The 12,616-nt window shown below is 39.3% G+C and overlaps 1 protein-coding gene across 3 annotated transcripts in view; it reads left to right on the plus strand.

Annotated features, from left to right (window-relative positions):
* TPCN2 (two pore segment channel 2) overlaps window positions 1-12,616 on the plus strand; it is a 47,087-nt gene that overhangs the window by 17,277 nt on the left and 17,194 nt on the right. For 2 of the 3 annotated variants that reach the window (XM_039552808.1, XM_010412533.4), the window contains 7 exons: window positions 214-285; window positions 2,211-2,284; window positions 2,655-2,745; window positions 2,868-2,950; window positions 3,432-3,513; window positions 4,950-5,035; window positions 5,750-8,341. In XM_039552808.1, coding sequence (XP_039408742.1) covers window positions 214-285; window positions 2,211-2,284; window positions 2,655-2,745; window positions 2,868-2,950; window positions 3,432-3,513; window positions 4,950-5,035; window positions 5,750-5,828 — 567 coding nt within the window. In that variant the 3' untranslated portion in view covers window positions 5,829-8,341. Of the gene's footprint in view, window positions 1-213; window positions 286-2,210; window positions 2,285-2,654; window positions 2,746-2,867; window positions 2,951-3,431; window positions 3,514-4,949; window positions 5,036-5,749; window positions 8,342-12,616 lie in introns of those variants that run through there. The other variant, XM_039552809.1, reaches the window with a different exon arrangement.

The raw sequence follows: 12,616 nt of genomic DNA on the forward strand, positions 1-12,616 counted from the left end.
CACTTCTCTTGCACACGAGTGGGATGGCTCCGCTCTAACTGTCCTGACTTTCGCACAGCCCCTCACAAAATCACTGTCTCTTGAGCTGGTTTTCTCTGGTGAGGAGGGGGCAGGCAAGTTCTCTGGATGTTATTCTTTGTCCTTTTAGTAAAAATTTGATACGGGTTGGAAGTGTGGTGGATGTCATATGTACAGGATTCTGCTCTGTTTCAGTTCATGGCTTTGGTTGTTACTACATTGCTGGATCTGGTGAAAAACTTAAGAGCCTTTGCAGGAATCCTTGTGGTAAGTCATGATGCAAGACTGTAATTTCCTTTGTTATGGTATAATAAGGGTATGTCACCAACAAAGTTAACTAGGTTCTTGTACAATCACCATGAGCAGTAACATTTCACCTTAACCAGCTAGTTCTTCCCCAGGGCATGTCTTGGAAAGCCACAATAAACTGCTGTTTTGTGGTGGCAAGCACACAGTGGCAGTGCCTCATTTAGCAGAAGTATCTTTAAAAGATTGATTAAAGCTTCCTTTGAGTGTTTGCCTTAGCTTGGGTAGTGTGGGTTCAAATACAATTTCATCCATGCTAAAAGTAGACCAGGTTTCCTTACCCTGATTTGCTTATGTTAAATTAAATAGCAAAACAACTATATACTTGTTTTTGGTTGAGAAGGTCTTGAGATGGCATGTTTGGGCAGGATTTTTTAAGAGCCTCTGCTATCCTGTTTTAGGTGTGTCTGTGTAGGAACATAGAGTCAGCAAACATGTGATTAAAGGGTGGATCACAATGTGTGATGTCCATTACATAAATTCTCCCAACTCTCGAGCTGGCTTTGCAGCCACGTCTTCCTGGTAGGGTAAAGAAGAGCCTGGGTGGGTTTGGTTTTGCTATTGTTCATGGGTTTTTGTAGGGTCCCTTAATTGGAGTCGTTGTAGACCAATGATTTGTTGTTCTAGTCTATATACCTAGCATGCAATTTAACCAGAATACCTATTTTTGTCATTAATAATCTGTGCTTTTATCTGTAGAGGATAGGCCTTAAACTGGCTTATGTTGCACTTTGAAATAAAGATCTTGACTGGGGCAAAACTAAGGTGGTAAAAACTTTGTTGTGCTGTTCAAGTCACACTTATGAGACAAGTCTGCCACAGTGTTTGCCACTTCCATTGATTTAATTTGCTTTTAATTTGGTCTATGTGGAAACTCTCACTGAGCTTCTGCTGTAGTGAAATCCAACTCCATTGCCAGCTGATGCAAAATATCTTTCCTAAAGTTAGCCTGGGACACACATGCTGATAAAATAATGTAACTTATTAGCTAATTTCCCAGGCAGTGAGTGTTTTAAATATATCTTTTTTCAAAGAATAAAATTAATTTTATTGCCAGGCCAGATACCCCATCTTCTGGCAGGCTGTGAAATGTCAGCTTCAGCTTACTCCGGTGGTTTTCAGGGTTCATAGGCCAGGACAGTACTCTTCTATTCCTTCCAGACCTCCCATTCTTGGGTTTGTTTTGTAGCAAAATAAAAAAAAAAAATTTCCTTTTTGTGTGAAGACTCAGCTTGCTTCAAGGTTTCCTGGGACAAATGGCTCCTTCTCAGAGGAGCAAAGCTGTAGGTTATTTCTAGAACAATCTTTTTAGGATAAAAATGGCAAAAATCGCTTAGGCAACTGCTAAAGACTGAAAGGTGTCTCTTTAAAAAGAAGTTTGCATTTCTAACAGTTAAAAGACAGAAGTTCCCAAATCCTTTGTGTTATAGAAAACTTTATTTTTAGAATTTTTAAAGGAAGTTGCTGATGGAATATAAAATACTGACTTAGTTTTGTCTTTCAGTTAAACTTAGTGAAAGCCTACTTTTATTGAATCTAGCAGAAAACTCAGATATTTATATTGTTCTTAGTAAATACTGGTACTGAGTTTTGGTTTTAAGTCGCTGTTCTGCAACGTTTATAGTTAAATATCAGCATTCTGAGACACAGAGAAGTAAAACAGATGATGAAATAAAATGATTTAATGCATTTTAACAACTTAAAGCTAAGTAGAATATTAAAAAGAGTGAGCAGTTGAGAAGTACGTTCACTTTAAAAGCTTCAGGCTTTTCTTGATGCAATTACCTTAACTGTGGTACTAATGTAAATTCCGTATTAATTGCATTTTGCTTTCTTATTTAGTGACAGAAATATTCAAAGCTAATGGTTGGTTGTGTTCCTTCCAGGTGGTTTTCTATGCATTTGCTATAACTGGCATAATGCTATTTCAAGGTGCTGTTGTTCCCTTGGGAAATACCAGGTAACATTCTAAACATCACTGCTCAGAAAGGATCTTTTTTTCAAAAGCATCTGCAGCTTTTTACCTCTGATCTGTTTGTGGTTGGTTTTGTTGGGTTCTTCTTTTCTCTCATTCTTGGAGCCACCCTACTTTTCATGTTTAATCACAAGACTTCATTTTCTGTTGCTCCTTCTGTTTCTTCTTGCTGCATTGAAGTTGCAGGAATGCTTATCTGTAGCTTGGAATTTTACCCCGCTTAATCTGAAATACTTTTTTGAACTGTTTCCCTTGTTTTCTGCCCGTATGAGATACTCTTAACTTTATCCAAGAAGAATTCTAAAGCAGAGCTCACAGGGAGCTGTGTTCACATCAGCCTGTAATTCTCTTGCAGTGCTGCCAACACAACAAATGACAATGGCACTCTGCAGTGTGGGACCTACGAACAGCTGGAATATTGGCCCAACAACTTCGATGACTTTGCTGTGAGTCTGATCATGGATGAAATCCCTCCTTCTTCCCCTCTCTGCTTGTCTTTCCTCCTCATTTTCTGGGGCTTAAATCTGTGGTACAGCCGCTTAAGCTCTGTTCTACTCACGTTATTTAGGCTGCAGTGGTAACCCTGTGGGATGTGATGGTGGTGAACAACTGGCAAGTCTTTCTGGATGCATTTTCAAGATATTCAAGTCCGTAAGTAGCAGTAATCATACTGAAGAAGTCCTGTATAAATCCAGCTTGTAAGGTACCTGAACAAGAAGTATACCCTGCTTTCCTTTCTTTTGGATCAATTCAGGTATATAGGAAATAAACCTAATGCTTCTGTGTTTTCTCTGTGGGTGAACAATTTCTTGTAGATGTAAAACCTTGGACATATCTTTCATTTGTATTTACTGACTTCATGGGAATGCTTGAATGAACTGGATGGTGCCTGGGTTGAGCTGTTCCAGTGATCCTTAGCTGGTTAACCCAGGAGAGTGAGTCTGTTTGGCTAACTTAATGAAAAGCAAACATTTTTTATTTTTAATTTTTTGATCCATACCCCCTTTTCCATTAAGAAAGTAGTAACATTATATTTCAAGGAAAAAAATGTGATTTCATGGTGCTCTGCTGACTTTCAGGCTGAGGTTATTTACGACCTCTTTTATATATTGTCTGTTCATCTGATCTGCAGGTGGGCAAAGATCTATTTTGTAGCCTGGTGGTTGATCTCCTCTGTCATCTGGGTTAATCTCTTTGTAGCTTTACTTCTGGAGGTAAGGAAGTGTGTTTATTTGGTGTGAGATCCTGAAAATGGGTTCTAATTTGTGCAGGAAGTGAGAATAACCCAGAAAACTTTATGCTGGGTTTGTGTGTGCTTACTTTACCTTTCTCCTTGCTGCCCTATGCCCAAGGAGCTGAGGAAATATTTTCTTTTTCCTAGAGAATTGTATGTTTTATTTGCAATTTTGTCACAAAACTGGTTGTGTCTCATTGGCTGTGTACAATTTCATTGCATCACTCTTTATTATAAAGGTGAGAAGTATTTAAAGTGTTGTAAAATTGCTTCTCTTGTACCTTAACATTTAAATTCAGCATTAGTTATTCAAGCTGCAGGCTTTTTGCATTTTAATTTGCCAGCAAATGAAGGGAGCCATTTAAATTTAAAATTTCTATTTTATGTGGTTCTCCTGTGTTTCTTCCCACCCCTGTTTGAATCGCCACCATTGTTCGGTTCCGCGCTAGAGGAGTGGAACTGATTACTTATTTTCAAGAGATCATATTCTAGAGTTTTTCAGAGAAGCTGTGGGAGTGCAGTTGCCTAAACAATGCCATGAAGAACATGTGGTTCTACTGGTTTCTCATTGCATACTTCCCTGCAAATACAAATTTCCAATGGTGAAGGGAATGCTAATCATAACCATCTCCTCTGGATTCATCATTGTGGGCTTCTCTTGTAGGTAGTGGAGGGAACTGAGAACCTGTAGAGGGCACTTCACCCCGTCTCAAACCCTATGAAAGTTTCTTTTGGAGCTGTTCTTGGCATTGCTGACTCTACTGAGAATTAAAATTTATTGCAGTAGGAAGAGTGGCAAACTTTCAGTCTAGGACATCTTCTACCTGCTTGCTTCTGCAGGGCTATGGCCAAAGGTTGGTTGCAGAGCCAACCATAGCAGGAGAGCAGGAAATCACTGTTTTTCTCCCTTTTTTTTTTTTCTTTTTGCCTGAGCTGCATGTCTACTCCCTAGGTATTCATTTGTCAGAGTTATTCAAAATGGGTGAGGGAACATGACAAAACCAGTAGCTGAGTTTAAGTTGTGATGCCTGGACTGGCAGTATGTTTATATATTGTCAGGTTTTTAAAGAGGAAGAAATGCAAAGCAGGTGAAGTCTTGTGGGTAGTTCACACGGCTGTCTTGGGGAGGCAGTCCTTGCTAGGAGCTGAAGGCAGCAGGGCTGTCTTCTGCTCTGCTGTTCTTTCAGTTTGTGATGAGAAAGTTATTTCATTGCTGAACAAAGGTCTGAGTAAAGTAGTGACCTGCAGCAAGTAAATAAGGGGATGCCTGAATAAATCAGTGTTCTGATACTGTGTAAAAACAAATCTCACCCCCCTCCCAAACCTTATCTGCAAACATAGTGACCAGATATAACCTCTTTTCTGGTGCCATCAGAAGAAGCATTTATGTTTTTTGCTGTTCCTTTTACATTTCAGAACTTTATTCACAAGTGGGACCGTCGCTGCCAGCGAGAGTCTCTTTCAGATATTGAATACCAGAGGACAGTTGAACTCATGTTCAGGTGAGTTGGGCTGGACTTGATAATCACTGTAGTTTTTTATGTTTGTCTGCTTTAAAAAAAGTGTGCTGACTGCAAGAGGTCTTCTGTTTCCTCCCTCTGAAGCAAACTGTTTCATCTGTTGGTTTGGAGAAATTCAGCAAGGGCTTTAGTTAGGCCTGCTTTAAGCTGATTTGGTAGCCTAACCTTCATATATTTTGTGCTTATAGCAGGATGGGAAAAGAGGTGCTGGGGGTGAGGGGAACAACTGCTGAGGGAGGAAAAAACAAGGGAAAGAAGAAAAGGGATGATGAGGAAAGTGATGCATGTTCTTGGCTTATTATGAAATTGTGGGTGGTGAGTTGATACTTGATGATTGTGCATTAGTGGAACTTCTGGTGCACGTTGGATACTCAATAGTAGCACTGGGAGCATGTTCTCATTTGGGAGTTTTTTCAGGAAAACAAATCCACTGACCTCCAGTTGTATTGTACTGTGTGCAGGAAATTGCTTCCCTGCTTCTTGTGGGAAAACAGCTGCTGGTTTCCATGACACATCTGTAGAGGATGGATCACTTGCAAGTAGATGCATCTTTAGGGAGCATCAGCTTATTGTAATTTTAATTCCTCGTTTCATTCTTGAAACCAGCACACGTTACATCTCAGTATGTGCATTGCAGAAACAAATACTGGGAAGATCCCTTTGCTGCCCCTAACAACTCATGCTTTTTCTTTGTAGAGATGTTTTGGAAGAACCTACAGAGGAGGAGTTGATGGAAAAACTGCACCAGCACCCACACCTGCAGTTATGTAGGTGACTGGTGGGAAGGACTGATTTATTTAGACCTCAGTTTTCTTGAGGTTGTCAGCTGGAAGAAACTGAATGGATTTTCTGTGAGATGCTGTTAGGAGAGGGGCTTGTAGGACAGTATGTGAGGTTTTGCTTTGCAATTCTCTGCAGAAAGATTTTTTATTTTGGGTTCATATCTTTTTTTGGAAAAGATTTGGATCTGGCTAACTTGATTTTAAGTTGCAATTTTAGAAGGAGTATTGCAGCTGTTATTTTTATAGAGTGTTGATATCAGAAGGTTTTATTTTCTTTTTTTTAATAGGGGAAGTCTGTTTAAAATGACAGTGCACTTTAAGACACGAACTTTATAACCACTAAGCCTGCTACTTTTTTCAGCACAAGAAAATGGAGCTGCCTTTTCTGGCAGGCAAGTGTGGCAAGGGCTGTGCCCTGCAATTCATGAATGGATTAGGCAGGACCAGAACAAAATCCTTAATCTTCCTGTAGTGAGAGTTGAAACACTATTTTTATTGTAATGTGACACCAGCATATCTTACCAAATTTTCAGGAGTTAATCACGTCGGAACACAATCGATTCCAGCTTAGCAACAGGGGCTGCCTGCTTTGCACATCCCCTGTTTTTCTTTGTTTTCCATGAGGGTTCATGCTGGCTGTGCCACTCTGGTCACTGAGAGCAACCAGAACCTGGGCTGGAGCAATTGCACTTGTGGTTTTCAATGTGGTAAAACTGAGCTCTCTTTTAGAGTCAATGTTCTCATGTTGCTCTTTACTGAACCTCTTCCTTTTACTTTTTTCCAAGTCCTGTTCTACACTGTGTCGTATTCCATGAAAAAGCTAAGGGGAATGAACTTTGGCTGGAATGTTGTACCATGGTCACTGGAGTCAACCACTTAAAGGGGGAAGGGGAGGAAAAAAAGGTTGAATGGGATAATCGAAGTGCTTAACAGTTGAAATTTTAATTTGAGCCTGTGGGAGTTGAAGGTGCTCAACCAGTATTGCAGGATCACATTATTTTATGGCTTAAGGACCACGTGCTGTGGACCACTAACTTTCAGCTGGGTAAAACTTTTTGGGTAAATCAGCTTCTCAACAAATCCAAAGTGGAGGATTCACGGTAAGCTGTGTCCACATGCTTTTCAGTATCCCATAGTGTTCCTCTAAAAAGGTGTTTTTGCTTGAATCTCTGTCACAACTAGTAAACTGCTATGAAGAATAGAATCTACCACAACTACTGTTTTTATGTGTAAAAATGAAACTGCCCTTTGGGGCACTGCCTTCTCATTGAGACACTTGTCACCAAAATACACATTATTTTGGTCATCTCTGTATTGACAAAGGCTTGGGGGAGGTAATTGGCTACTATTCTTAAGTCCCTTGATTTTTTTTTTTAGTTAAAAAACATTTTTCAAGAGTGCCAAGCAGTCATCCTGTGTACCTTTCTTCTTCTTTTTTCATTGTTTGCCTTTTCTCTCTGTCCTGGATGAAGGAGAGGAAAATATCCAGGATGATGATGTGTTCGAGGTCTCACTGTTCAGAAATTACTTAATGATTCTTGTCTGTTTCTTTATCTTTTGCTTGTATTTTCTTTGTGCTGTGGAGCAAAATGTGTTGTCGCTTTCGTATGTGTAGAACAAATGTGAGCTGAGTTCTGAGCTACTCCTGCAATCTTTACTTCTGCAGTCCTGCCTCTTAAGACATGCCCTTGTCTGTGTGCAGCCTCTTGTCTCTGTTCCTGGTTTCAGTGGCGTCATCATGCTTGTTTTCAGTCATGCACTTAAAACACTCATCACAGCAAGCCGGTAAAGGCATCAGCACACGGTTTTTCTAGTTTTGAGCTTGTTTTGTTCAGTATGGCTTTATGTCAGGATGGTTTCGGTTCCTTCTAGCATGATTTATAATCACTCCCACCAGTGTATTGGGACTTATTAAGCAGTGGTTGAACAGTCTTATTTTACCTTTTCATCGGAAAAAAAAAAATCTTTTTTGTTTTCCATTTTTCTGAATACTTGAAGTAGCTTTGCCTTGCCAAAAAGGAAGTGTCCTGTTCTTATCAGCCTGCAAGTTTCACTATTTTTTATGGCCTCTTAAGGTTGTTTGGGATTTTGTGGTTGATTTTTTTGTTGTTTGTTTTTTGTGGGTTTTTTTGGTTTGTTTTTTGGCTTTTTTTTTGCCATTACATTACACTACAATCTGCCAAAGCAACACAAATTGGTGTGGGATTACCATAAACATCACAACTGTCTCCATTATGCCATCTTTGCATCTGGTGAAATGTGGAGAAGGCATTCTGAAGGGACTTGTTCTTGTCTTGTTCTTGTTTCACACTTGTGTAATTGACTGGAAGTGTAACTAGAATTTAATATAAAATTGTGCTACCTAATGTCACTTGAACTGGAAGATGTAAATGACCACAAATCTTATGCAATAATTGTATAAATCATGAAAATGAATGTACATCATTAGGTAAAATTTGAGGTTTGCATTATTAAAAAAGTTTTTTCTTCTTAAACTTGAAAGTAATTGGGGTGTTGAAGTGATTCTTGTGGTTTGTTTTTGCCTTTCTACTTGCTACACCTTGCTACTGATTCCTGCAGCTCTCGACATCTCTGTTCCCATTGTTTTTGCCAGTTAAAGGCTGGGCCCCTGGAGGAGGTTACAGGCAAGTGGGATACAAGTGCTTGGTTTCAATATGCAGACCTAAAGGGTGCTGCTCTGTTACTTCTCAGTTCTAGAGGCACATAGCATCCTCTGTGGGTACTTGATACACTCAGTTTTTAAGGTGAAATCTCGTTGGAACTGAGCGCTGGTGGTTTTGAGCAGGTTGATTTTAATTTGCATTTCCAGTCTCTGCAAAACAGGTATTCCTTCATCTCTCTTTTCCCCAAGAGATCAGTGCAAAAGCATTCTCACAGCATTTCAGCTGGGGCAGATTTTGCACATAATTCAGCAGAGTCTGTGGTATTCTTTGGTAGCATGTTCTGATTTAGAAGGGGTTTTATGAAGGACAGAACAAAATCAGTTCTGGAACAAGCTGATGTCTCTGACAATGGTTGTTGCAGATGCTTAGGTGGAGCATGTGAAAGCCAAAGCAAAGAGAAGATCATCTTGTGTTATTAAAGCAAGGATCAGATTTTTCTAGCTTCTGAAGGAAGACCTTAATCACCTAATTAAGGCTAATTTGAGATTCCTCATGTAATTTTATTTTTCCCCCTTCCTGATTTGCTATGAATTTTTATTGCTTAAATATTTAGGAGTGGAAGGAGAGGAAGGATTCAACTGAAGTCTTCTCAATTCTTTTAGTAAAAATACAGAAATACAGTGGTGAACCTCACAGGCACTCAACTATGAGCTTGACACATTTTGGGGAATATTGCTTTGCATCCCTCCAACACTTCTTAAAGTGCAGGGAAAAAAAATAAAAAAGGACATATAAAGCTAGAAGAAAAAATAGGCCCTATAGGAAAACGATGCAGGTTATAGATTAGTTACCTTCACCTCACGTTTCAGAGATATCTCTTGTCTTACTAGATGGTTTATCTTTTCACTTGCCTGTGTATTAGGAGTACCACAGGGTGTTACCACAGCTTTTGCAGTTTAACATTGTGCTGTAGTCAGATCCAGTCATTCCAGTGCTCTGTCTTGGGGTTTTATTGAAAACAATATAAAAATAGGTGTTTGCCTACATTGTTTATGTAGGTGTTAATGATTTTTTCTTTCTTTCACTAGACTTTTGTCTAATTAAAAAGGCATACAGCTCTTAGGAGCTTTCCACAAGTCAATGATTCAGTGAACCAATGGTTTTGACTTAATCTGCAGACTTTATAAACATTCAGAGCCGTTTTGTTATGTGAACTCTGGGTAGGAATAATTTGGGGTTCGTGGGTGGAGGGGTAAAAGTGGCTTTGTAATCCATCTCTAAGCAATACACTCTGACACTGTTTCAAAATGACCTTAATAAACTGGAGGAAATTACCGAAATTACTGAAGTGAAATTTAAGAGATAAATATGCAGTTACAATTTAGCAGTACATGGCAGGGAAAAAGTGGTATTAGAAGACAAATATTATGGACTGATAGTGTACTGCAAATTGAATGAGCTAACATCATCTGAAAGAGCTCAAAAGGAATTGCTTTGCTGTAATTTGTAATAGTATTTCCCTTTGGGCCCTGCTGTTTCCGTTTTGGGACCTGCATTTTAAATATTTGGGAGAAGGTGTTCATCACGGGTCAGTAACAGAGGTCTTAAGACAGTTGAAAGGTGTGAGTTTAGAAGAACTTCAAAGGAAATAATTTGTTCAGATCAACAAGAGACAGGCAAATAGTTTTTTATACAATATTCAAATATGTAAATGGTTGAGAGGAGCGAACTGCTGATGCTGTGTAATCTGTTTGCTGGTTGTAGGAGAAGCTGTAGTTTGGATTTGAGGCTGCTCCCTAATGCTGAGCACTGTATCTGGGAGGTTGCAGACTCCCCTTCACTCGAGAGCTGTTTTAGGAAGGATTCGATGGTCACCTGCTATAGCTTTGTCTGGATGTTTGTGAACCTGCCCCTGCGTGGTGGTGGCTCTGCTGCTCCCTGAGATCCTGTCCCGCCTACCTCTCTGTGGTTTCACTGGAAGGAATTCCCATGGCTGTAACAAACCTAGCTTTTGTTGTTACAGCATGTGCTGCTGGATCCAGCTAATGGCTTACAAATGTTTACAGCGTGCAAGTGTTGTACAAGTAGGGATAGCAAAAACAAAACTATGGTCCTTCAGCTTCTCATTACACACAGGAAGATGAGCTTGAGCTGTGTGTGCTGTGTTGCTGGTAGTTGACCTTGCACTAGCTCCCCGTAGTTCTCCATGCAGTTCACTCTGCTGGGTTCCCTTTAATCTCATTTCTACATCCCTTAGCTTTTTGGGCAAGAAGAGGGTATGTGTTGCCCTTCTCCCAGTTTGTGTTGGCTCTCTGACAAGCCAAGTAGGTCGGATAATTTGATTTTTCCCTTGGTAAGAACACTTAGTTTGAGTACTCTGCTCTGCCTGATGCAAATGCATGACACTCATACCTCTGACACTTCAGGTCTTCTTTCAAACTTGGTTTGGTGAATGAATTCAAGAGTTATTACCAGGGGACTGATACTGCAAAAATCCTAGGAGAACTAGAAAACGTTACAAAAAGCGATGATGTAATAATTAACCTTAATATTACAAAACCTTACCTTAACAAAGGTAATGGTGAAGTAGTTAACAAATTTAATTTTGTTAATTGAAGTTGGTCTGATGTTTCCCTGGATCCAAGGCAGAGTAGAATTTGAAGCCTTTCTTGATTTCTTTCCTGCACCCTCCAGACATACCATCTCTTTTTTTAAAAGATAAAATAGATCATGAAGTGTCTAAATGATGAAGTTAAGGTCACGGGAAATCTGTTGCTAATTTAGGAATAGACACCAGATCATCAGACTTCCTTAATCATAAACTTCATATTTCATTATGAACTCAAAACCTCTTCTATATTTGTAGAGCTACAATTTTTCCAGCATAAAGGGAAAGAAGATGGTCAGAAAAAAACCCCCTCAAGCTTGAGCTGGCATTTTTCAAATACTAAGTACACAGGGATATGTCCAGCAAACCACTGGAAGAGCCACCTATCATTATCTTTCACAGAGAATATGAGAAGAACTTCAAGCCTGTATAAAATGGAGTCACAAGGCATAATGAATGCTTTTCAAAAGTGTCTTAGTTAACTAAAATTGTTGCAATTCTGGAGGAAGAACTGTGATGTGCAGTTACCTCCATCATCTATGCACTTGTTTGCCAAAGGAAGCAAAAGGATCTTTTGTCATGAGCTACCTGTGTTACCCACTATAAACCTAAAACCTAAATGGTACCTTTGATGTAGAATTCCAGCCATTTATGTAGTTTATTTGCATTATTTTCTCATCTAGTCTTATACTTAATTTTTTTCCACAGTAATTGTACAAAACAAATGATTCACTGATGCTGAATTTCTTAACTGTAAGCCAGAGGCAATTGCAGCTTGTCCTTTAATGCTAGAAATTCCTTGTAACAGTCTCAGTCATCTTTTTCCCATTAACCAGTTGAGCAGGTGTTGTCTTTGTTGTGTGCAGAGACTTTCAAGGCCCCCATCACTACAGCGAGTGCTTCCCAAGCACTCTTCTGAAAACATCCTGCTGGGATAGGAAAATATTGCTATCCTTATTTTGTAGATGATCAGCTGAGATATTTGGTGATCTGCCCACAGCCGAGCTTGAAATCTGTGGGAGAGTTAAGAATAAAACCTGCAGTCCCTGCTCACTGCCTTTGCTAACACACAATACTGCCTTCTTTTTTTTTTTTTCACCAGCTGTGAGCTTCAGTTGCATGTTTAGAAGATGATGTTGACTTTTCCACATCAGTTGGTTTATGATTTTGCTGCTGCCTATTGTTTTATATAACTTTTTTACTTTGTTTTAAAATTTAAAAAAAATCCAAACCAAACCAAAATCCCGGAACCTCTAAACTTCTAACTCTACTTATTTCCTATCTTATCAAAAGAGGAGGGAGGACTATTACTGATTTGCCATCTTATTTATAAATATTTAGTAGGGATGAGCTGAGGCTGGCACGTGTGCTGGAAGTTTGGTAAGGGGGAGTAAACTGATAGATTCTAGTTATTAAGTCACTACTTCAGCTGCATAAACTAGAGGAAAAATGCAGGATGACCATCCTAAACGACAGCTTCAGTCTTCTGTCAGACCTGAAACACACTTCAAAAATGCTTTTAGCCTCATCTTCCTTTGTACTTCTTGTA

The sequence above is a fragment of the Corvus cornix genome, chromosome 5, assembly GCF_000738735.6.
Source record: "Corvus cornix cornix isolate S_Up_H32 chromosome 5, ASM73873v5, whole genome shotgun sequence".
Classification (NCBI taxonomy): Eukaryota; Metazoa; Chordata; class Aves; order Passeriformes; family Corvidae; genus Corvus; species Corvus cornix.